General features: G+C 35.5%; 4 protein-coding genes across 5 annotated transcripts; 3 read left to right on the top strand and 1 right to left on the bottom strand.

Moving 5' to 3' along the window:
* Positions 1–765: 765 nt before the first annotated feature.
* Positions 766–5556, top strand: LOC140036947 (histone H3.2). The gene has a single exon (XM_072080203.1). The coding sequence runs from the start codon at positions 4955–4957 to the stop codon at positions 5363–5365; it is 411 nt and encodes a 136-aa protein (XP_071936304.1). The 5' UTR covers positions 766–4954; the 3' UTR covers positions 5366–5556.
* A 314-nt stretch (positions 5557–5870) lies between these two features.
* Positions 5871–10280, bottom strand: LOC140036946 (FT-interacting protein 3-like). Its single transcript, XM_072080202.1, has 2 exons — positions 9963–10280; positions 5871–8462 (listed from the first exon to the last, which is right to left on the bottom strand). Exon 2 carries the CDS (start codon positions 8455–8457, stop codon positions 6073–6075), a length of 2385 nt encoding a protein of 794 aa, XP_071936303.1. The 5' UTR covers positions 8458–8462; positions 9963–10280; the 3' UTR covers positions 5871–6072.
* A 3691-nt stretch (positions 10281–13971) lies between these two features.
* On the top strand, positions 13972–17133 carry LOC113732203 (small ribosomal subunit protein cS22). Its single transcript, XM_027257860.2, has 4 exons — positions 13972–14444; positions 15534–15635; positions 15767–16066; positions 16780–17133. Exons 1-4 carry the CDS (start codon positions 14094–14096, stop codon positions 16816–16818), a joined length of 792 nt encoding a protein of 263 aa, XP_027113661.1. The 5' UTR covers positions 13972–14093; the 3' UTR covers positions 16819–17133.
* Positions 17134–18973: 1840 nt separating this feature from the next.
* Positions 18974–25508, top strand: LOC113732202 (sister chromatid cohesion 1 protein 3). Of its 2 annotated transcripts, none has more exons than XM_027257859.2 (14): positions 18974–19194; positions 20199–20466; positions 20545–20591; positions 20679–20728; positions 20828–20895; positions 20976–21346; positions 21436–21553; positions 21632–21768; positions 21848–22317; positions 22661–22700; positions 22853–22937; positions 23012–23147; positions 23515–23646; positions 25180–25508. In XM_027257859.2, the coding sequence occupies exons 1-13, from the start codon at positions 19071–19073 to the stop codon at positions 23617–23619; spliced, it is 2019 nt and encodes a 672-aa protein (XP_027113660.1). In that variant the 5' UTR covers positions 18974–19070; the 3' UTR covers positions 23620–23646; positions 25180–25508. The 2 variants fall into 2 exon arrangements, with proteins under 2 accessions (XP_027113660.1, XP_071936301.1); XM_072080200.1 differs by having other exon boundaries at positions 19094–19194; positions 20219–20466.
* The last annotated feature ends 12 nt before the right edge of the window (positions 25509–25520 follow it).

The following is a 25520-nucleotide window of genomic DNA, read 5'->3' as shown; positions in this document are numbered from 1 at the left end:
ATAAGTAAATTAAAATTTATTAAATAAGGGCATTTTAGGGAATTTATTTAAAAATTTGGCCAAGTTAATGCTATTTTAAGGTTTGTTTACTAAAAATATCAAATCAAGGAAGATATGTGTAATTTTATAAATCTCAGAGGAGTTCAATGAAATTGTTAAAAACCTTAAGAGAGGTTCTAAAACTATCCCTAAAACAAATTTGAGCCTTCGCAAGTGTGGTTATTTTAGCAACTTAAGTGAAAAATTTTCACTTAAAATTTTGAATACATATTGATAATGTGTAATCTAGTTGACGATAAGGCATTTCTTTTATCAATCAAACAGACCCTAAGACAATAAATATTTCTCAAGTTTTTGTTATGTTCATTCAAAAATTACTCATGAAGCAACCCATTTAAGAACACTGTCAATTTAAACACAATGTCCCCATGGAAAGCTTATACTAAATGTGTCATATGTAGGGTGCAAGTGATCCAAATAGCTCGCGAGCTACAAGCTATTGGGTTAGAAACTCGACCTAGGCTTGGTTTTGATCGATTTCGAGTCAAGTTCAAGCTACTCGAACAACCAGTCAAGTCAAGTTCAAGATTAGTTTTCTGGAGCTCGAAAGGTCAACGAGTTTGTTCAAGTAATTAGATATATATTTATTTTATATATTATATATTAATGAATTTACTATTTTAGGTATTCAAGTTAGATAATTTATGACATTTTATCCATTCCGGGTAACTTGGACATTTCATAAATGAAAATTTGTAACTCTAAAAAATCCTAAAGGGGAAAATCGTGCTTCATTCTCATTCAAATTTCTTCATTTCACTCAGAGTTTCAAACCCTTCTCTTCAACAATCGCTTCTCCATCTTCTTCTCTTCATTTCGCGAATTGTAGCTCCATCTTCTTCTCTTCAATACTTAACTCGCAAAGCGTAACTCATCTTCTTTTTTAGCAACTCGAATTTGCAGTGTACACTTGGTAGCTGGTGGCAAGTGACTTCAACTTTAGTCGAAGAGAGAGCGATAGAATCTTCCATCCTAAATGAGACTGAGCCATTGAGACACTTTCACCACTTGAGTTCATACATACTAAGGTAAGTTCTTATTTATTAAATTTGCAAACCATAAACTAAAATGGATGAAATTGGAGAAATTTTTGGCAATGAAAACCCTAAATGCAAATTAGGGGTTTCTAATGTAGAGAGTATTACATTGTTGGGAATTGAGGAGGAGTGAGAAGTGCTAAGACAATTGAGATAGGAGCTAAAAATTGGTTGTGAAAGATGCAAACTAGTGTCTCAACAAGCTGTTCAAGTTTTAGGCCCAATGGCACCAAATGGCACCAAATATGTTTGTTAATTTCTTCACATTTATTTCACTATATCTCATAGATATTGGATTGTATTTGCTATCATGTTTATTGGCATGTCTTTGTTGCTCTTGTTAGTTGGAATTTGCTGTTTTTCACATTTAACATAGCTATTGTTTCTACTTGGAATCTGGAGTAGTGTAGACAATAGAGTAGACTGATCTTTACATGGCCATGGATTGGAACTTCCAATTTGGAGTGTTGGTGTGAAACTGTGAATTTTCTGTTATTTTTGCTATTTCCCTTGAACCTAAAATTTTTGGTACATTTATGGATTATTTGAAGTTTGTTTCCTTTGTTGATGGGAATGAACCTTCTACTGTTTCTATTGTTTACTATTTTGGTGTGAATTTTTTGGTACTACATTGGATTGGAAGTTTTGTTTATGAATGGATGAAAGGCCTGAAACAAATTGATTCTAGAGCTTATGAAGTTGTATAGTAGCAATTGTAGAATGCAAATTGCTTCTGGAAAAATTTTATTGACCTTGAGTACCTTCGAGCCCTCGAGCTCGATTGGGCTCAATCTGAAACTCAAGCACAATCGAGTTAAGTCTCGAGCTCCGCAAATATGTTGTTGAGTCAAATTCAAGCTTGCGAATTATGACTCGTTCGAACTTAAGTTTGAGCTCGAATAAGGTACCCATACTTTGAGTTCGAGTATAGCACTACTCGAACTCGATTTGGCCCAGATTCACCTCTAGTCATATGTGGTTCAATTAAATTGGAAACATCGTTAGAAATCTCTTGGTTAACTTTTTTGACCTGATGCTATCTATTTGCTCATTATTCACCCAAGCAACTGTGGAAGAGAAATTTGAAATATTATTTGGAATAATTACTGTAATACTTTTTGAGTTGTGATATATGTGAGATAAAAAGGTGATTCAGAATAAAAGAAAGTGGATTGGAAAATGTGTTTATAATGCAAGCGAAATATTATTTGAGATAATATGTTATCCAAACACTCTTATCATTTCTCCAAACAAAAGCAAAAGCAGTAGCTACAAAACTTAGTTTAATGATCTTGACCAATTAGAAGTTAATCCAAATTTTTTAGATTTTCTATCCACAATTTAAATTTCATAATCATCTTTTCTAATGAATATAATTCATCATAATAAATTTAGGGTATGTTTGGTTCCCCATGGAATTAGGGTTTAGAATTGGAATTGGGTCCCAAAATCCAAATCTGTTGTTTGGATACTGCTTCACTCAGAGAATTAGAATTGAATCTGAATTCTATAGAAGTCTAATTCCATGAATTGAATTCTTTACCAGACCAAAAGAATTCTAATTCCAATTCCACAACTAAACGGGTCCATACGCGGATCTAGTATGGATCAAAAATTAAAATCGGGTCAAGGATATTGGCACCCCTCTCTTCCTATCTAACTCACCGTTTTTCCTCAGCCGCTAGTGCTCTGCTCTCCACCATCACTTCCACCTGCAACCCTAATATTTTCGTATTAGAGAAGTGGACGGTAGAGAAAGGAGCCATTATGGCTAAATCTTTCTAGTCTTGAGATTCACTACTGTCAAAGATTAACCATGATTCCGACCCGAGGGATTGAGGTTCATTGGTTCACTCAAAAAGTGTTGGCAATCCATGAAGAATTTCAGAACAGGGTTCGAGGAGAGGATTTCGACAAAATCTGCCACAATATTCCTTCAGTAAGGATCCTTCCACCTCTAAATCGTATTTTGATACAGATACGTCTTGAACAAAAGCTTTAATTCTGGAAGCCTTTAATTCAGTGATGTAATTTTCTCCGCCTTCTTCTATTTCCCATTGTTTTTGTTTAACTCCATTTTATAGCTTCATATATCAGAATATATAGTGAGTACTACACTTTTTATCATTTACCTGCTCCTTCCTTCCTACTCGAATCCATGTTCTGAATACTGTGAGATCTAAGCTGCTTTTCGTATTTACTACTGCAGATGATGCCAAAGAATCTGTAAAGAAGGGAATTCGCTTGAGGTGAAAACCTTCTGAAGTTTTTTGACCATGGGCTTATTTTTTGCTTATCTCTGTTGCAGATTGCTGTTAGTTATCTTGATAATTGATATTTTAACCTTTCTGGTCAAGTTGTGCATTTCTTAATGATTGAAGGCCTGCTTTTGTTTCTGTTTCCTCTCACTAATTTGTTCTATTGTGACTGGAGTGGGTTTGAATTCAGTTAGTTAAATCGAGTCCAAGTTGCTTCCTCTCACTAATTGAATTGAGGGTTGATATCAAAGTGGGTGGCATATGATTCTAGGTAGTCAATGAATTGTTTCTTGGTGGCGTAATCAGGGTAATAATCAGGGAAGGGGAACTTATTAGCTATCCCGAATAACAAGACAGAAATGAAACCATATCCATTTTATCTTTCATATCCATTTCTGTTCAGGTGGACTTGTTCTAGTTTTGTTTGGCTCATTTCTTGTCTTGTTCATCAGATGTCTAATGACAAAAGAAGTTCCTTTGCACCTGTTTCAATTCTAATTCTATAAAACCAAACGCACCCTAAGGGTGCAAAGGAACTTCAGTAATTATTTCTAAAACATAATGTCCGACTCATCTTTTTATATTTCTAATCATTTTTTTATCTCACATACATCACATCACAAAAAAATGCTACAGTAATTATTCTAAATAATGTTTCAAATAACACTCTATCCAAACAAATGAGTATTTAATAATTATCATATTTGAAGAAAATATTTAACCGAACAAAAAAATATAATAAAAACAAATATAGTCCTTGGAAAAAAATTTCAAGGAAAACAATTTGACTAAGAAAAGATAGTATTGTGTCAAAGGGACTCTAATTGGCCAAAATTTTATGTTGACAAAAGTTTGTTGTCCTTCTAAGCAATTTTGTCCAAGTATAAGAAAACAAAATAAGTGTATAGGCCATAAAAGGTCAATTCACAAAAAGTTTCAGAGGTTCTGTTCTAATTATCATAACTTGTGTTAAAGGTACACTCATGTGTGTGAAATTTAAGAATAAATTAATTTTTATGAAATTTTGTTTAATGAATTGATAGTTATTTTGATAGTTATCTCAATTAGTAGTTATCTTGATAATTAAAGATTAATAGATAAAGTTAACACCAAATTAACTATATAGATAACATGACGTGGAGTAATTTCCAGAAAAATATCCCGCTCCAATTTCACAAACTGAAAATTCAAAATTTCGCAAATCCCACGTCACCCACTAAACTTCAAAATCGAAAATCGAAAATCGAAAATCGAAAATCCACCCGGGTAGTGAGCTCAAAAGCCTCAACACGTGGTGGATAATCATTGGATGATTAGCACCTCACGCAGATCTCTATCTGCTCTATGCGTAAAAGCTCTAATATTCACCGTTCATTTTGCTTTCGAATCCAACGGTCCATGTATCCCCCTCCTTACGCAAAAAATTTCAAAACCCACCGCCAAAAAGTTCCAGGCTCCAGTCCCCACTACTATATAAATTCCCCAACTCCCAGCTTCATTTTCGCACCCTCTAATTCGCAGACTAATTTCTCACAAATCTTCACATACTGACGCACTATCTCTCTTAAATCGTTTTCATTGTATTTTTCACTCGTATCAATGGCGCGTACGAAGCAGACTGCAAGGAAGTCCACCGGAGGAAAGGCCCCAAGGAAGCAGCTGGCCACCAAGGCGGCGAGGAAATCAGCTCCGGCAACCGGAGGAGTGAAGAAGCCCCATCGCTTCCGTCCAGGAACGGTGGCTTTGAGAGAGATCAGGAAGTACCAGAAGAGTACCGAGCTGTTGATCCGGAAGCTTCCATTTCAGAGGCTTGTGAGGGAAATCGCTCAGGATTTCAAGACTGATTTGAGGTTCCAGAGCAGTGCTGTGGCGGCGTTGCAGGAGGCTGCCGAGGCTTACCTTGTTGGACTGTTCGAGGATACAAATCTGTGCGCCATTCATGCCAAGAGAGTCACTATTATGCCCAAGGATATCCAGCTTGCTAGGAGAATTAGGGGTGAGAGGGCTTAAAATTATACTAGATAATTTAGAAATTCTGATGTTTTCATCAGGACTTCTTGTTAGTGTGTGTCTGGGAGTGTAGGGTTAGGGTTTTTGGGGGGCGATTATGTAAATCGATAGGGTATCGTTGGAGGATTGTGTAATGGTGGTGTGTTAGTTTTACGAATTTCAATCAAATGGAAGTTTAATTTTCCTCTCTATTTCTTCTGTTTATGAATTATTAATTATTGCCATTAACTTTAATTTGTTCAGTCGGTTGCTCTTTCTGGAATAATTTTGTTGCATTGAAATTCACGTCCAAGGACTATTGCTGTGAACGCTGATGTCCATGGCTTGTAATCAGTCTGGCATATATGGAAGAACTTTTATGGCAAAGCAAATTCACTCGTGCTTATAGAACCAATGCAGGGTTGTTTGCTCAAATCCAACACCAGAAAGGCCACGTTAAATTGGATCGCTACTGCACTTCATAACTCAGAACGTCGATGCAGGGATGAATGCAGTAAGAAACACAACCAACAGAGCCAGAAAATTTTCCTCAAACAGAAAGAAATGCATTACCAAAATCTTACCAAAAGCTCAGACGTGTATGAATGAAACATAACACGGTAAGGGGGAGGCTTACTGCTAATCAGTACATACCAAAATCTTGAGTTTCTTGAGTAAATTATCAAGATAAAAATTGTAAAAACTGACTCTGGGAACAAGGTGGATCATCAAAGCAAGCTGTCTGTTCGTGTGGGCAACCTCCTGAAGAAATTTAGGGGCAATGCAGGAAGCTCTTCACGGAATGCTGGATGCCTCATCAAATAAAATCCCACAGCAACAACCAGAGCTTTAGATGGAATGATGTAAACTACAAGAGAAGCAACCAAACAGAAGATAAGAAACAGGCCAGTAGCTCTTGGGTCTCGCCAACTAAGCAGACTATAAAACCTTTCCCCTTGAGTTGCCAAGTCACCAACAACAGTCTGCACCCTCGAACCAATGCTTCTTATGCGATCATATCTCATTCTGAGGACATCTGAATGCCGGGATGTTGGAAAAGTATCAAACTCTTCATCAAGTTCATCAGGATGAGCTCTATCAGCTTGAGACAATTTGATATCCATATGAGGAGGATACCTTGGCCTCCCTCGGTAATTGCAAATCCCAACCAGAAAAAGGAAGAGAAAACTACAGCTCAGAATAATCTGGGGAAAAGCTACAAAGATTAACAGCAGGATGTGAACCAGAATTGTGGCAAAAGGATTCTTCCAAGTGCATATCCCATTGAACCATTGCAGAAATGCTACAATTCCAGACATAGCAGATGCAATCCTGTAGTGATTCGCTTTACATCTTCTCACACTCCACATATTTGAACCCACATCAAGCATGTATTCCACCACCTCCCTTCTTAATGGTGGCTCTGCACGGCTCATCCTCAATGAGACAATTTGAGTAGCTTGATGCCTTAAATTATCAGTCTGATAACGAGTAAGTGGATGAAGGTAATGCAAAATTGGCAACAGAGGCTGGCTGTACATTTGGAGCGTGTTCAATAAAGATGAACAAGAGAACCTCACTGCTAATTGAATTTCGCCCATCTTTTTCACCCCAGAAGGTAACAACACTATAAGGGGGTATGAATGTGTGTACACACGATTAGTTTCAAGTGTTGACAAACGAATTCTTACCTTCCCAATTCTTGAATCCTTTACTCCACCTCCCCTATCTGCTCCTTGCAAATGACAATTATCAAATACACCAATAGTGATAACTGTGCAAGGATCAAAAACCTCCCATGTATATTGCTCATTCCACTTGGGATTCAAACTGTTCAAAATGGTCCTGGTCCTGATCCATTTCTGCCCATATTTAGCTACACAGTAAGCATCAGTGGTTCCATGGCCATCCTTAGTCTTTGTTGATGACAATCCTTGGGCACTCAAGATCCCCAATTCAAGTAATCCAATTGCAGGCTTCCAAAGCTGCTTAGCTGATGCCCTTAGATCGCTACTGTAATTAGTTAGTTCATCAAGAACATGGTATCCACCATCCAAAGAAATCCTCAGATGAACCTTGCTATTTAGTTTTACCAAATTCCTGTGTCCATTTTCAGAAACAACATGCTTCTCAAGGCCATACCACCTATTAATTGGTGTTCTCAAATCAATCCTTCTCTCCACCCCACGTAAAGGAATCAAACAGTTCCCGAGAACAACATCCTTGTTTGGTGCTACTTTCTCCTCCACGCTCAAAGCCAACTGCTCCTCGAAAGGCTCTGCTGCAACAAACATCAAGTCCTCATTCCATAATGGACATGTACTTTTGCTTTGTGAAATCTTAGTTCTCAGAAACATATTTCCAAGTGCAACCTTCACAAAGATATCTGGTTGCTGCCTATTCTTATCAGAAAGCTGCAACTCTTGAGCCTCAATAACATTAACTCTAAGATACCAAAGCCTGGGAGATAAATAAACTTTGGATCTAATATTTGCTATTCCGTCGCCACTAACTGCAGTTGTAGCATCCAAATGCCAAGCTTCTGGGAATGCCTCATCAGCTTGTGTCCCGATCCAAACAGCTAGCATCATCTCTCCTCTCACCTTATCCCCCCTCCTATTCTCTAATGTGTACCATTGTGGTGCCAAAGGACTATCAGGTGGAACTCTTTTTGGAACGTCCATCACATCTAAAACAACCATTCCAATTAAATCATCTCCATTCCTGTTTTTGTCCCTCACTAAAACCTCCACTACTGGGGCTTGAATCCTATCACTCAGGAATGCAAAAACTTGGTTCCATTCAGGATTAGACACATTTTTCAAATGCTTAGTCTCACTTCTAAGATTTCCAAGTTTTACTTCAACAAAGGAATCAGGAGTACCATTACCATCTTTCGTAGGCAATTCTTTGGCCTTAACCACCCTCACGAAAAGGTAATGCATTTGCTCCACAAGATCAAAAGCAGTTCCCACCTTGTCATTTCCAGATCCTCTTCCTCCGCCAAGAGCTGGTGAGGTCTCTCTGATATCAAAATCCTCGCTCGGGATTGAATTTTGATTGGCATTGCGTGTCTGGTTTTGGCTCCCTTTCTGATTGTTTTTGGGTGGCATTGTCACTGCAAAGACAGAAAATGAGGAGTTCTTAGAAAGAATCAGCAGCAGCTACTGCTGTTATGTATAAGCTATATCATATTGTACCACGTGCTACATTGATGCGATGAGGTATTTAGTAACATTCCTCTTTTTCTGGAAAAAGTTTTCTAGAACCTAACATCTTATATGTGCATATGTACCAGGCAAGGATTAACATCGTTTGTAAGGTGTGATATATGAAGTACACGGACTTGATACTCACCTGCATCCATAGGCCAGTTGCCAATCCTCCACCAATAAAAGAATTAAAAAGGAAAAGATGAGCATGGAAACCAAAAAACATAAAGTTGGATTTTCCAATTTGTTGAACTTTTTTATATGCTTTTTTTAAAAATATGAATCCCTTTTTTCCACATTAATTGTTTTTTCAAGAAAAATTTCTCTGAACTTAAACATTTATGAGGCATACACGATTTTGTATTAGAATGCATGGCTTCTTATTTAACCTTTGTCTGAGCAATTAACCCCTGAATCTCTCCCCAACTTGATGAGAGACTAATGTCTCCCACTCATGTTTCAGTTACTTGCCAGTTGCCAGACAAAATCACAGTACAGAGATCTCTCTTTCTCTGTCCATGTACACAAATTCTCGAAAATTTAAGATGACCCCTTAATTAGCAGTAGTAAACATCCTCATAATCTCTGCCAGATCTTACCAGTACAAAACTTCCTTGATTAGCTTCGTTTCTGTTTATTATGTCATTCATTTTGAATTTGAACTCTATTAGCCTTCTTAAAACAAATCTGTTCACAAATCCTGGAATTTCTCCCCTTATCACGGTCTCTCTATCTCAAATCTTTTTAACGTTAACTTATTCAAAATCATAAACTTCTCCTACATCGGTTAGACCCTTGAAATATATCTATTTCCACGATCTAATTTTTCATTTTTTTTTTTATAGTTTCTCCACCATTGATTCTGATAACTCTTTCTTGCCTTCTTCGTATCTGCTTCACTCTTTTGTGTCTCATGGTAAAGCCTAATTCTTTGTCATGCTATTTTTAGCTTTATACTACCATTTTCCTAAACAATTTTCTGTATCTATCCTGAGTTCCACGTTCATTTGTATCCTAAATATACAGGCAAGCAAAGCAAGTTATGAACATCAGAACATGGTATCTAGAATAGAAGCCATAAATGCAGTAGAAAAAACCATGTCCGCCTATAAAATTCCTGGGCTCTGACTATTTTAGGAAGTTTTTGACAGTTTTCTGGCAGAATCCAGAAAATCCATGATGTAAACATCTTAAAAAGCGCAAAAATCTTCAACATGCAGAGGACTTTAGATGGGACGAACAAGAGAAATCTTATACAAGAATCAGATTTTTCTTCTAAAAATGCAAGCCTAGGTCTTAAGAATGAACAACAAAGAAACATAAATAGAAAATCATACAGTACGTGGCGCTGCACTACTATCACATTGTGGCTCTGTGCTAATGCATACGCAGAGAAAAGAATTTACCGTCAAGGAAAGAGTACGAAGATGAACCATCAAAAATGGCAACGCTTCCTCTGTTCTGCGCTAGAAGGACAGATATTTATGAAAGGGGGAGTGAGCAAAACTGCGGTTTTTGTCTGATCATTTCAGCATTTTTTCTGTAACCAAAGCATGCTATAAGACTTGGTGTCTCTATTGAGAACAGAGAGTAAGAAATATGAAAACAGAGAGTAAGAAAAGGTGAGGCTTTTTTATCTGGGATTATATAAAGATTTCTCCTGATTTCTTGCAAACATTTTGGTGACTTTATTTACAAGAAAGGCGAAAAGGGTAGGAAGGAAAGGACGTTAGAGTCACTACCCAGTGAGAGTGTGCTCTGGCGTGGTTTGCTGTTTGTTTGTTAGCAGCGGCCTGCCCCTTACCCCCGACTGTCATGCTATGGTATAAATTTTTTTTTTTGTCTTTTCCTTCGGTGTTGTTTCTGGATAGGATCTTTTACTGCAGGTTAAAGGGAATGCTTGGCAGTTGGTACAACTTACCTGCAGACGAGAGAGTGGAGTGGCGAAAACTGAAAAAGCTGAGCCAAGTTCCAGCTTTGCAGATTTGTTGTTGGAGTGGTGAATACTGAAGAGAAGAAAGTGGAATGGTGAATGGTTCTGAAGCAGTGGAACGGTGAATACTGATGGATATGGTATGATGTTTGTTTAATGTTGCGAAGAAGTGGAGTTGCTATAGCAAGTTGGGCAATTTCGCTGCTAGTTTTCCAGTATCAGTTTGTGATATCCTACCACATTTATATTTGTTTTTGAATAACATTTTTATATACTATAGTGTATAAATTTTTTTACGCTAATAAATTTAGGTCATATAACGTATATGAATTCAAATTTAAATTTCAAATTATACACATATACGATGTATTCAAAGTTACTAATATTAAAAAAATCACAACAATGTCAATGCAAATTGGGCTGTTTGGTAACGTTCTCAATTCCACTGTTTTGCTATAAACGAAAAATTTTGGTAGAGATTGGGGAATTAAAGATTTAGAGGTTGAGTTATTAAAGATTTTCAGTTCAAGTGTCACTAATTTACGAGATTAAGTGTAAATGTTTGTTGGTTTTCATTTCACTATTTGTGAATTAACATTTTCTATAGTAATCTTATAAATTAATTATGTAAAAGAATGGGGATGTAATATTGCTTCTTTCCACTCATATATATATATATATAGCAACCTCTTTTTTTGCCAAGTGTATAGTCTTTTACTTTGACAAGTGTCAGTTTCTATTTGTGGTTGAATTTTTGCTTCACTATTTTTTTTGGTTAATCAAAAGTTATATATATCTCTCCTCTAAGTTCTTCTTTTCTTTCTCTTTCTACTTAATTACTAATATTATTTTCTTACTATTTTTTTAGATTATTATTGTTGACCATTGAGAGGTATCGCAACAATCAACTGATTTATACTGTTACTTCCTATTCCATCAATTTTAACTCTTTCATCCAGTATTTTGCTTTTTTTTTTTTCTTTTTTTCCTTCATCCTAATTTTTCTCTGCCTTTCCTCGTTCCGCTCAATCAATGAATTTTTTCTTTTTTCCTCTATAATTAATTGAATGTATGTTTTTCTTGCATGGGAATGGATATTTCTTTTATTCCATTGTTCAAAAATCATGTTTCATAGGAGAAACATAGACAATAGACCTTTTACCTCCGCTACTCCTACTGTTTGGTATATTCCATTTTCTTTTTATTCCTATTCTTCCTTCGTTTCATGCTGCCAAATATGGACTTAAAATTTTTTTATTAACTGTATTTTATTTAGCCTTTATTATTTTTCTTTTTTTGCCTCTTTATTCTATTACCTTGGTTTATTTATTTATTTTGGCTCGATCTCCTTGATAGTAATTAAGCCTTCCATTATTTTGGTTCTGCAAATTGATTTTCCTCTTGTGCGGTTTGTCTTAAATCTAAATGCAAAATTTATTTTTTGCAATTCTAATGTTTTAGTTCCTTTTTAATGCATAATTGATCTTGCACTTCTTTTACTTATTCTTTGGTACTGAATTTTTGTACCCTTTTTATGCATTGAAAAGCCTTCCATTCAACTTTCTCGCAAGTTTTATTGTGAATTTGTCAGATAGAAGGTTTTACATGACAGCGTCTTGTTTGAAAAAGAAATAGTGGTGAAATTTTATGCATTTGTAATTATAATAGCATTATACTTGAGTTTTATGAAGCATGTATCATTTATGTTAATATTGAACCGGTTTTGCATTTCTCAGGCATGTGCTTGGTTTTTGAATTCTTTGCTATTATTTGTCCATACAATACAGTATATATCTCTATTGTATCACAATAAGCAAGTTGGAGCAAACTGTTGGAACATTCCACTAAAGATAAAACTTTTTTAGGCTCATTTTTTGAAAATTATAATTTATTTTTATTTGAAAGCAAATTATAGTGTAATGAATTTTAGCCATAATTTTATAGTCGGGCTTAGATTGTGCTTGCACAGCCTGGTTCCTTCTAGTATATATACATATATGAAATTAACTATTTTAATCACAATGTTTTTCACTCCTATGTAGCATGCTTAATTGAAGAGAATTAACAAGTTATGAGTCACTTGGATTTTACCTATACTGAATCCTTTTTGGATTATATTATGTATTTAAAAATTATCTCTAATTTTAAAGTAGGAGTAACTTTAAAAAGAACTAATCTTATCTTAATGATATATCTGTTTTCTATCAAATTATTACAATGATTATATTATATGTTTAAAATTATCTTTAATTTTAAAATATCTTTAAAAAATAACCAATCTTATTTTAATGATATCTGAATTCTATCAAATTATTACATAGAAGTATAGTAAAACCTTTTTAAATCACAATTATTGAAATTTTATATATTCTATAAATTACTTCCTTTCACTACTATATCATTGATTAGTATTCAAATTATTCGTCATCTCTTTTTAATTTTGAATTAATTTAGTGTAAAAAAGAAAATTAACTATTATACCGATAGATTTACCAATACTATTGAAAATTGAATATTTATTGATGAAAAAAATGGATTAATGGATATTTTTCTACTTAATTAACTATGAATATATAATTCTAGATTTATGGTCATTATAAAAATTTAAATTATCTAAAAGAATATTTATAAAAAAGAATATCTACCAAAATTTGGATATGGGGTACATTATTTGATGTATACTATCATATTATAGTGAAAGTATGTAAACAAATTTTTAAAATTAGTAAATAATTGAACATTTAAAATACATTAATTTTTTAAAATTAATATGAATGAACACGTAGAACTGTTGTTAATTTTTATATTAAAATTATTCATATTTGTATAAATTAACAATAAATAAAAAAAAACCATTCTAAGGTACAGGTAAAATTCTAGTAGAACTTGAAAGGAATTAAGTTTCGAAGCTTGAATTGGTGTTTAGCTCGATTGAGTCTGTCACTTTGAAAATTTAACTTGATTAATCATTGGTTAAATATATTGTGCTAAAAGTTCACTCCATTATTTATCGTATAATTCCTTACATTTTTTTGGTTTTCTGTTATCTGCTATATAGGCAAATGCTTGCTTAATTAGTACTAATGTGACATAAAACAAATGAATATTTTGCACCATGCATCTTCTTAAAACAATTGAATATTTTGTAATAAAAGCAAATATTTCCTTAATACAATAAACTAATAATTGCAATTTTCGTCTCTCTTCTTTAACATGTGCGATGAGCTTTTATAAAAATCTTTTGGTAAATTTTATCTTTTTATAGAAAAAAACTGCACCCCAACCAAAGAAAAAAAATCTCAAATAGAATACTTATCGACTTGTAGTAATTTTTATTCTTAAATTAGACATGTATCAGTATGACAAATGGGGAAAAAAACACCAAAAAAATTAACTTTTTTAATATGTAAATCAGCAAATTCTTAAGAAAAAAAATCAGCAAATTCTTTATACTAGTCAAATAAAATGGCCAAAAAAAAAAAAGAAGAAAAACTTTCTTCATCTGGATAAAGCGATAAACCCTTGTCCTCTGTTCAATCTTTTAGCACTCCCCATTTTTCCAAGCTTCATTTCTTCAGAATTGAACCCTGCCCAGAAGAGAATAATGAACACTATGTCATCCGCTTGTGTATTTTCCCCAGCTCCAAATCTCCTCCAAATCCCCTCTTCAAAACTCATCAAAACCCATTTCTCAAGACTCAATTTTAACGGCCTTAAACCCCTTAAAACCACTCTCAAATTCACTTTCCATTCACCCCAAACAACCAGAGAGCAGCAGCCCACAAGACTAAATGCTGTTGCTGAAGAAGAAAGTGAAACAGCCTCAGTTGCCACAGCTGCAGACCCTTCTTCTGAGGCTGCAAGAAGGCTTTATGTTGGGAATATTCCTCGGACTGTCACCAACGACGAGCTTAAAAGGATTGTTGAAGAACATGGTGCTGTTGAGAAGGCCGAGGTACTTCAGTGATTCAAGAATTTAAAGATCAATTTTCATCGTGGTTGAATTATGTTTTGTCGGGATTTAAGGTGTTTATTTGTAGTTGGTTGTGTTGGAAAATTTAGCTTTAATTCCGGGATGATGGAAGAAATGGGTCTTATATGAACTAAGATAGCAAATTATGGGTTTTTTGCTGGTTCAATAACGGTGAAATTTGAGGTGTTCGTGGTTTACTTTTGTTGTATTGTAGGTTTAGTTCTGGGCTGAAAGAGAGAAATTTGTTGTAGCCAAGGAAGTTGTTATACTACTACTTGGTTAGTTGATTGGTTTTATTTCCTCCATTATTGTTAATTTTATTCATAATTAGATAAATATATTGTCTTGTGGAAATTGATATTTCTGTTTGCTTCAAGCATGGCACTGAACTGCATTAAATTGGCTTTTGCTTAGTGAATCAATACCGAAACTTAGTTGTGCCTTTTCTTCTCCTTCAAATCAATCCTTTCACAGGATTTTGAACTATAAAACCTGCCCTAACTTACTGCTCCATGATAGCTAGTTGAAATGTCCTATATTTCCTCAACCCTTATACTGTGCGCATGGTTCCCGAACTATACAGAATCTTTTCGATTCTGATCATATACATTATCTGATGATCTAGATATTCTTGGCACTTTATTAATTTCAAGGCCAAGAAGAACGAGGAATTTAGGACCCAGACTATCCCACAAGATTTCAGGACTAAAACAAAATTGACATTGAATTAGTGCTATTCTATATCTATGGCAAATTGTCCAAGATCGTTGATCGCAGCAAGAGATTTTACACGTTTAAAAGCATCCTGCAATAATAATATGTTGTAGTAGTGCTACTTTCCCATATGTCTTGTTTGAGTTTTTGGTTTCTCTCCTTAAAACTCTTCAGAATGTATTGAGATCTATATTAGCCTAAGATGCCCACCAGGAAGCCTACACATCAAGACTTGTGAGATTGATTATCCGTAAGGTCAACAAGAAAGTTGGAGAATTTGCAGTCACATGTTTTTAGGGGCAATAGAGTTTGATAAGAAGCTACCGAATTAATTCCATACTTTCCCCGTATTGACAGGTGATGTATGACAAGTGGTCTGGAAGGAGCCGGCGATTTGCATTTGTGACAATGAAGACTGTTGAGGATGCAAATGCAGCTATTGTAAAGCTCAATGAAACAGTAAGATTTGCTTTTAGATGTTATTTATGCAAGTACAATAAGTTTTTGGAGTTCCAAAATTCCAAGCGTGTTAATTCCTATGAACGTTCTATTGATTAGATTTTACTTATTTGATCTTCTTTACTCTGCAGGAAATTGGTGGGCGTAAAATCAAAGTAAATATTACTGAAAAGCCATTGCAAACTTTGGATTCGTCACTTCTTAAAGCCGAAGAATCCCAGTTCATTGACAGTCCACACAAAGTTTATGTGGGTAATCTTGCAAAGGATGTAACCACAGATAAATTAAAAAACTTATTTGCTGAGAAGGGTAAGGTACTTAGTGCTAAAGTATCACGGGTTCCTGGGACTTCTAAGTCCAGTGGTTATGGATTTGTTACATTCTCTTCAGAAGAGGAAGTAGAAGCTGCCATTTCATCTCTGAATAATGAGGTAAACTATTTGCCTTAGTCAAGAGTATATGGATCTTTATATATGGGCAGAATTCCACCTTTTCACCCTAATAAGTAGAACTATTCCTTGATGTAATGTACTAATCTGAAATGATATTGCACTTTCATCCGGTTCAATCATTAGATTTTTGTTAATGTCCTCCGTAAAGTATCAATTACATTATTATTTCACCTGTGGTGTCGTTGGTACAGTGCTATTGAACTGAACTAGCCCACTCCCTTGTCTTTCCGTTAGTGAATCAGAAATGTTTTGATAGCACTGGAATTTTGTGTTACAGCCATGCCATACCTCTTATGTTCTTATAAAAAGTATGGATATCCCATTTTACTAACTAATTAAGGTGATTCTTTAAGCAACACTGCAGCACATAAGCAATTTCCAGAAACGTCATGTTTATCTTCATGCATATTCCTTCTCTTTGCATCATTTGGCTCGCCTTTTATTTAACACAGACATGATCTAGTATAACAGATTTCATGTTTATAAGACCACGTGAAGCTTTTGACTTAATTCGTGGATGACTTGATGCCTAGAAGTAGAAGACAGTAAGAAAATAAAACTAGCCATCAGTCCAAATGCACTGACTTCTTAAATTTCTTCAGCCTTTTCAGACAGAAGTTTGTCTCTTTGTTCTGTTGAACTCTCATCCATGGTTGTGTGAAAGTCTCACTTCCCTCACTTATTTGTTGCAGATTCTCGAGGGACAGAGGATTCGTGTAAATAAAGCTTAGATAGGGTGCGGAAACCTGTGCAGTGCATTTTTGTTCTCTAACTAAAGCAATGGAGAACCAGAACGTTCTTTGTGGAACAAAACCAAGGCTGGAGTTAACTGTGTAAAAACAGTGCTATATATATTTGAGACCTTATAGATTTATTTTACATGCCCCATTGGCTTTAGATGTAGGTTTAGCTACTGGGTTTTCCACCATATTTTGTTGTGGTGGTAATTCATAACGTTTTATTCTGTCACATGTTGATGTGTATGTGAAATTTAAAATCCTCATTGAGTGGGGTCTGAGGTAAAGAGAAACAGAAAATTTCTCGAAGGCTTCTGTGCTGTGGCTAGTGCCTGAATATTTCCTGGCTTGGACGACTTGGTGAAGAGAAAACCAAGGCCTGAGTTAAATAGTATCACCTGCTGTGTTGGCACTCAGGAGACTACTTTTGCAAAATGGACTGGTGACAAAATCGTTTACAGGAACTTGTGAATGGCCCTTAATTCAGAAAGGAAACATGTCTCATTGGCACAAATATTCTTCATGCAGTTGTATTGCCAATTCGGTGCACTAAATCATCTCTCTTACCAGGTTGCTTGTGACTTATGTGGCATGATATACTTCTCTCGTATCCCCCAGTCCTCAGTAGACTGCAAAGCACTGGTGTTGCTAAACTCAAAATAAGCTGCTTTTACTATAACCTAAACGAGAATGAGTCATTCATTGAGCATGGCCTTTTTTGTAGATTGAAGTCAGACTAAATATAAATTAGACTACTGTCATCCTCAATAGGAAGAGTTGAGTTCAGAATCTCACTCTTAAGGGCCTCAACCTTAGCTGTTTCCTAATACTGTATGGGTCTCATCAGCAAGGCGCAAAGGAAAATTATATATATATATATGTATGTATGTATGTATATATGGGCTTGTGTGTATTTTTACTTAGAGGCTATTTGAAATTGATAATCCAACCATTCCAATATCATTGAAAATACATTTGACGAAAAAGAAAAAGGAAAATACCAAAAAACTTCTTGTGATTTGCTAAATGTTCAATTTAACTCCATCTGATTTGAAATCTACAGTATAGCTCCCTGTGATTTTAACTAAATTAAAAATCGGACGGAAATCATCCGACCTAAAGGTTATATGTGAAATGTCAATATTGCCCCTATATAAATGAACTCCTTATGGTTTGTTAAAAGTTTAATTTAACTCGATCTAATTTGAAAAGTTACACTATAACTCTATGCAGTTTCGACTAAATTGAAATTGAATTGAAAGCATCTCACATATAGTAGGGGCAATATTTGACATTTCATATACAATCGTTAGATTGGATGCTTTCTATCCAATTTTTAATTTGATCGAAATTATGGGAAATTATAGTGTAGATTTCTAAATCAGAGAGAGTTAAATTAAACATTTGTCAAACAACAGGAAGTTTTGTGGTATTTTATCCAAAAAAATCACTAAAAATATCATAAACAAATTAAGCACCCTTCAACAAAAGAATAAAATTGAACTGCCGAACTATTATGTATCTTTTATTATTATTATTATTATTTACCTAAAAGCGATTTACAATCAATAATCAAATCAATCTAGTATCTCACCGGAGTTTTAAGTAAATTATTTAGGACATTAAATATCTATCTCAAATCAAAGGTTAAAAAATTTTCTACAAGTTTACAACTAATATATAATGGTTACATATCCTTCTTTCTTATTCCACCACCTAATCAAATCACAATTGTTTTTTTCATTTAAAAATAGGAAAGCAAGAGAGGTTTCCCACTTTCTAATTTTTTCTATAGTAATCTGGGCACATTCGCCGGATTTCCAACTCGCCTCTGCGGCGTCGTTTCTCAGACCTGTCCTTTGGACGTCGTGCTAAACAAGCTTCGAGTAAAATGGAGATTTAATAAGTGGCAGATACGTAATTATATGTAAACTCTGCGTCTCATTATCATGCCCACACCTCGAAAAAGTCAAATAGTTGTGAAGCACTTCGCGCCATTTCCTCCTTCCCGCCCCTTCCAACGTTAAAACCCTAATCAAAATTCCCAAACTGTCTCCTCAATTTTTCCGAAGCAAAAAAAAAAAAAAACAATGAGAAAAAAAGTTTAACTTCCGCCAAATCACTTGTACTTACCATAATTCCTAAGTATTCTACAACTTTTTTTTAAATCTATTTATTAAGTAAAAAGCAGCAATTTTTTGCAGCAGAAGAGGAAGGAATAAGGAAGAAGAAGAAGACGGAGAAAGATGTTTTATTCACAATCATTTCTGGCAAGAAAAGGGCCCTTAGGGACTGTTTGGTGCGCAGCACATTTACAGCACAAGCTCAAGAAATCTCACTACACCTCCACTAGCATCAAAGATACAGTTGGTCGGTTTTTTTCCTTCCCTGATTTCTTTTTTAATCTTTCTCATTGATGCAAAGATCCATCTCTTTTTCTTTGATTGGGTTTCCTTTGTTTGAATATTGAGAAAAGACTAGATTTTTGTTTTTTCAGATTAGGAACTTTTTTACTTTGCTAATATTGGTAATGCATGATTAACTGATTATCAACTGAAAGATTACTCTTTTTTGATGTTTTTGATTGGGTTTATTATTTTTTTTGGCTTTTAGAAATCTAAATTACAAAGCTTGTGGGTATGGGGGGTAATTGGTATATTGATAGATTGCAGTTGGTTTGTTTATTCTTGGTTTAAAAGTACCTTTCTTTTTCCTGGCCTACTTGTATTTTGTAGTTTTTTTTGGTAGTACTGGTTGACACTTGTGGGATTATCTAGTTTGTACAAGAGAGATTGCACTACAGCTTGTCGCTAGTTTGCCTACTGCTAATTGCTACTGGTGATTGGCTATTGAAATTCAGTTCAAGCTTCTTAGTGTGTGGCGCTACTTAATTAATGCATAGGAGAATCTCATTCAAATACCAACTGCTTGATGGAAGAATACTTCATTTTTAACTATTTTTTGTAGTTGTCAGTCACTTTTGTTGTGCTTGTGCATTCCTCATTTGTAAATGTGAGGGCATGTCATTATATCGTTTGCCTGAGTCGTGCCCAAGCTTTCACAGAGCAAAATAGTGTCGGTTTCTTTTCCACAATGATTAGGGAATATTGTCCAAATTGGTCACAGATGATACTCTATGCATGTGGTTCTATCAATTGGTTGCATGAAGTATGGTATGCTAATCTGATCTTCAACACATTTTACTGCATGCAGATTTTTCAATTATCAATAAGATTGGATTTTCTTTCTGAAATTCTTTATTGATAAAGCGTATTGCTTGTGCGTTGATAGAAAAAAGATTGTAACAGCATGTGATGCTTTACAGTGTGTTCGTCTAGAGGAGTGATGCTATTTTCTTTGACTTCATTTTCCAGACCTGATTCTGGTTCCTCAGGTTCCTATTGCTCTAAGGATGTCAGGCCATCTTCTACTAGGTGTTGTCCGTATTTATTCCAAGCAAGTTGACTATTTTTATCAAGATTGCAATGTCGCATTGGTGGAAATACTCAAGGCATTTTCTTCTGTAAATACAAATATCAATCTGCCAGAGGGTGCAACTCAAGCACCATATCACTCTATCACTCTGCCTGAAACACTTGCACTTGATAAAATTGACCTGGAAGATTATTCTGATCTGGAGAGGTAAATCTCTTGTGGAAGTCTATTAGTTGTGTCCTTTTTTATCCTGTATCTATTGATTACTCACGATTTTCACATCAGGTCTGAGGATGATCATCGTGGAAGACGAGAGGAAATCACACTTGAAGGTGTTTGCTCATACATCTATATCAAGTTACAATTTTTATTCCTTTTTTAATGTGGACATGTAGCTTTATAATTTGTTTCATTTGCAGACCAAGAGCCAACAGGAAGAGATCCACATGAACCCACTAGATTCACTGAGGTTCACATTATTACTATCTTTTTTATGGTTTGATAATAAATTTTTTCTGTGTAGTTATGCATCATGTTATCACTAAGCAGAGTAACTGTCTTTCTGTAGGATGTGGGGAGGGGTTCTCCAGATTTGGAAGAGACTACAGTGTCTGGGCTCAAGCCCGTGGAGGAAGAGTAGGGACTTAATAGCTCATTGATGTGGATGATGGTAATTTTTGTTGGTAAGTTGATATCAATTTCTTTTGTTGTTGCAGTTCTCGTCCTTCGGTTCCAGAGGACATTACAGTAGTGATTGGAGATCCTTCTCCCAGCAATCAGGGAGGATTGAATGAAAAACCTGGAAGAGATAGTACCACTCAGGAGCTCCCAGATATTGAAGTCATGCGTGATGCTGTACATGACTTTCGAATGGAAGATGCTCCTGTATGGCCAGATCAAGGCTATGATGTGGAACTTGACAGAGTGCTGGAGGAGCAGATCATGAAACTTACTGAAGCCAGCAGTCCAGTGGTGGAGGAAATATTGGTTTCTGGAGGTCCTACTATGCCATTACCTCAAGCTGAAGAACCTCAATGTGTTGCTTCAGAGCAGGCCCATGAAAATTTTAATCTAGACATTCCCTTCGGTGAGTGCAGTCTTTGGATAACATATTTTATTTACGGAATAGGACCTAATGTTCAATTCAGTCAATTTATGCACTTTCTTGTTTTACAGGGCATGCATCACCTGGACTAGCAATTCGATCAACACCTCCAGTTGAGCAGCCAAGAGCAAAGCAGAGAAAAAAAAGGAGCAGGGATTTTTATGATGAACAAACTGTACTGACTAACAAGTATGGTTGATCCTTTTCATCACAGGGTGCCTCTGTAGTCTGCTACTGTTTTTCACATAAAGCATGGTGACATTTCAGGTCTATGAAGAAGGCGCTAGAAGATTCCAGTGATTTGCTAAGAAAAAAAAGGGATTGTCCTTCTTCTAATTTGGACATGTGGAAGTCACAGAAGAGATTGAAAAAGGACAGAGTCTTTCTTGAGCCTTTAATAACTGGTAATCCATTTGACTGTGTTTTTCCTTGAACCATTAATTCCTGTGTGGGAGTAAATTAATTGAAATTTGAAATTTGTAGGATTATCGGCCGACCTGGTTAGCATTTACAAGAAAGAAGTTATTTCTTCGAAACCTCACTTAGTTGGCTCAGAGGAACCTCATCTCCAGCCTAGAGATGCACAAATACCGACACCTGGGGGTGACAAAGAAATGGAAATTGAAAATCTACGCAACTATGTAGGTCCTTCTGGTGGCAATGAGATGTTTAATATCTTGCCTTCCCCTAATAGATTTATTTCATCTCCTACGATGTCCATGGCTTCTCCGATCAGAAGAGGCGAATCCACACCGGCCACTACAAATTTTGGTTCAGAGCCGGATCGGTTAGAAACAACTATTGGCACTGATGTACAGACTACCCCAGATTTAGCAGCATCTAGTGGACCTTTTGGTTCGGACATGGAAACTCCAGCAACTCTTTTAGGCGGGGCACTAGGAGTGGAGAACACTGTTCTTTCTGATATCCCCGAGATGCTAAATTCTGCTGGGGTATGCTATCTAGTCATTCATCTTTGTGATTGTAAATTTTTATTGTAACATTCCTCCCATCTTTTTGATTGAGTGGAAGTGTAAGTATTTTTATATTCCGTACCTTGTGTTCTCCAGTTTATTCTCAAACGTGGTTGTATCTTTCCCTTTTCTCATATTGTTTAGCTTGCATTTTGATTATTCCATGCCAATGAAACATGATGGTATCATGTTCAAAGTTTGGAACTGATACTACTACTTGAGAAAATGGTTTTCTGTGTGATAGTGTAGCTTTGATCATTTGCAAAATCAGCTATATTTATTGCTGAGATTTCATCCAACTTGTCCTGTACTCTCAATGCAGGACTTGAGCTTCCTAGAACAAGATGAAAAAACTCCTGGTGGTAAGCTGAAAACTTTCCCTCTTGTGATGCTAGTATCTAGTTGTTGTAGGAATCTTGTTTTTTGCACTGCTATTCCTTCTAGAAACCTTTTTTTCATTGATTGTTTCCTTGTGGTCATTTGTACATTGGATGACATATCCATCTGTGAGCAGGGACTCCAAGAACTCCAGAATCAGATCACTTGACAAGAAAACAAATGGGAACCCCGGAGTTTGACATATTGTCAGCAAGGACAAGGTACCTATTAACAGGGGATTCTATGCTTGTTTTTGATCGAGCTTTTGTATCTTAAATGTCTGTGATTTATGCAGAGCTGTGGCCCAATATTTGAGAAGGCAGTCATCAGTAGCCACCAACTCTGAAGAATTGTCTGGAATTCTGAGCTTGAACTCAATATTGGAAGGCAAGACCAGAAAAATAAGTGCTCGGATGTTTTTTGAAACACTAGTAAGTCATGAAAGTTTCTATTTCTTGTAGATTATAGTGTTTTTCCTATGGTTTTAAGAACATGGAATCATGTCAACTTCACAAATTTGGTCAGGCTTAGACCTGGAACAGAATACCTTATTGGTTGCTTGTTTTTGCATTTTCAGTCATCCATGAAGCTAAAACTCATGGGATTGTTAATTTCTGCGGTATTTGTGCTATGAATTCAATATCCATGCTTTTACTGTTAATTATTTTCGTAAAAACCTATACATTTGATAATTTATGAGGTAGTAAAGTTACCTACAAGTTATTTCGATTTGAACTGTCAAAGTCTCTTTGGAGCATATCCCCTGGATTTATGCTTATGACATGAATTCTGTTACAGGTTTTAAAAAATTATGCACTTGTAGACGTTAACCAAGAAGAACCTTATAGTGATATTGCTTTGAAGGTGACTTCAAAACTCATAAAGGAAAAATTTCCGAGCTAATTGTGCCAGGCAGATGTTCATCCACAGGTAACAAATTAAGCAATCCTTCTGACTATAGGGTTAATGTAGAATTATTCAGACACATACTTGTAAGCTCAATTTTTTCCTCATCATTGTTTTTTTTTTCTTTTTTTCCCTTTTAATTATGAATTGTGGGTCTTCAGAGCCAGTTGATTACATTCACTATGGTTCAAGTTCTTTTACTAAAGTTCATTTTTATGAGTTTGAATACTTAAAATTGTGATTCAAGGTTTCAAGCTGTATGAGGTGAACAAGTGAATGAATTTTATATACAACAAAATCGGCTTTTTTATTGCAATATTCAAGTAAAATCATTTGACTCTTCTCTTTTAGAATTCAAATGATGGTTAAAGATGATCGGAGTCCCTTTTTATGATGTGTTGATTTTGGTGCATTAGTCTGCAGTTGTGTTTCATGAAGGCCTATAGTGGGCCTTAGATGACTATTAGTGGGTTCACATTTAGGTCAAAGGCACACAGGAAGAACCATTTTCTTTTCTACTATCCACCCTTTTTTGTCTGCTGTTGCTGATATTGCATATTTGACAGTTTCTTTGAGCTGTACCAAATTTTGAAAACTTAAATTACTGGGTAGGATTTAACCATGCAACTAATGTTCCTTAATTTGCAGTAAATAATTGGACTCCACTGCTGTATAACACTTCAGTCCAGATCATTAATTTTGCTCCCACCCATCCTCCCTCCCAGCAAAAGAAGATATGAAAAAGAGAAGCAATGAGTACACTGTTTCCTGCCAACATCCATTTAGACTTCAACTAGGTAGACATCTGTCAAATTGACCTGTAAATAATTGTAATCAATCACCACCTTGTTTCTCCAGTTTGTTTTCAATGTCATTCCGTCCATGAATTGAATAAAATCGATGTAGATTTGTCCTGAAATTTTTGTGGTCATCTAAGTGTATACATGCGCCTGTCTGTGAATCTAGAGATTCTACCAAGTTTCAATGCTATATAGAATATAAGAAGCAAATCCAGCGTTATTAGGATTATTGATTTTCATCAGAATTTGTCATAATTTTGAAACTCATCCAGTAAGTAAAGTCCTTATCCTTTTGTAAAGTCGTTGCCTTCTAGAAACTACGATAGGGAAGTTCAGATGGCTTTCTCAATCAAGATTGCTGAACAGTCTTGAACTGACAGTACAACTTCTCCCAATTTTGCATTCTCTCCTTCCACCATCTTGTAATTAGTTGATAGTTAAAGGCATAAAGCTACTTGGAATCTTGGATTTGTCTTCATGAGGCTGAGCCAATTGGAACTAGCACTCAGAAAGTAGTGATGGTGATATATACTTGATATTGTGTTCAAATATGTGGAGTTTGGAAAGAAGTCTTTTTTTTAGTGGGATTGCCTCCATATATCTGGCATGCCATTTTGGTGGTCGAACTCTTGTATCAAATTCTTGCTGTCATTGTCTTCCTGTCCATTGCACCTTTGCCTGAATTGATTTTCAGCACCACCTTTTTGTTGATTGTGATAGAGAACTACTAACAAAGCTGAGCTTCTTTGTACGACAGATATTGGATTGTCTCAAGCTGATGAAGCACATTCCTGTGAACTTAATGAAGAGTTTGATACTTGCCCAAAATCTTGGCATGCAGCAGATGTGCAGAGGAAATGAGATGTAATCGGTTGAGTACTGCTAGTCCGAGGGTGAGGATGGTTGCTGCAACTTGGCATCTGAAGGAGAGCTTGTATGGGCTGCTTGGCTTGCAACATTTTATGGCTCTGCTATTCTAAGATATTAGCTTCTTGCCTTTTCTGTGTATATTATCAATAAGTTTTGTCCGAGGGATGACTGCTGGTTATTAGGACAAATTTTTGTATATAGAGGTAATTATGAGAATTGTGTCTGGTA

This window comes from Coffea arabica, chromosome 2e (genome assembly GCF_036785885.1).
Source record: "Coffea arabica cultivar ET-39 chromosome 2e, Coffea Arabica ET-39 HiFi, whole genome shotgun sequence".
Classification (NCBI taxonomy): Eukaryota; Viridiplantae; Streptophyta; class Magnoliopsida; order Gentianales; family Rubiaceae; genus Coffea; species Coffea arabica.
Note: the sequence above shows the minus strand (reverse complement) of the source record. Positions and strands in the feature narration are given on the sequence as shown.

Coding starts and splice junctions, on each gene's coding strand:
- LOC140036947 (XM_072080203.1), top strand. CDS start 4,955: ATGGCGCGTACGAAGCAGACTGCAAGGAAGTCCACCGGAGGAAAGGCC.
- LOC140036946 (XM_072080202.1), bottom strand. CDS start 8,457: ATGCCACCCAAAAACAATCAGAAAGGGAGCCAAAACCAGACACGCAAT.
- LOC113732203 (XM_027257860.2), top strand. CDS start 14,094: ATGAACACTATGTCATCCGCTTGTGTATTTTCCCCAGCTCCAAATCTC. Junction 14,445..15,533: donor GTGCTGTTGAGAAGGCCGAG/GTACTTCAGTGA, acceptor CCGTATTGACAG/GTGATGTATGACAAGTGGTC. Junction 15,636..15,766: donor TTGTAAAGCTCAATGAAACA/GTAAGATTTGCT, acceptor TTTACTCTGCAG/GAAATTGGTGGGCGTAAAAT.
- LOC113732202 (XM_027257859.2), top strand. CDS start 19,071: ATGTTTTATTCACAATCATTTCTGGCAAGAAAAGGGCCCTTAGGGACT. Junction 20,592..20,678: donor AGAGGAAATCACACTTGAAG/GTGTTTGCTCAT, acceptor TTTCATTTGCAG/ACCAAGAGCCAACAGGAAGA. Junction 22,938..23,011: donor ATATTGTCAGCAAGGACAAG/GTACCTATTAAC, acceptor TGATTTATGCAG/AGCTGTGGCCCAATATTTGA.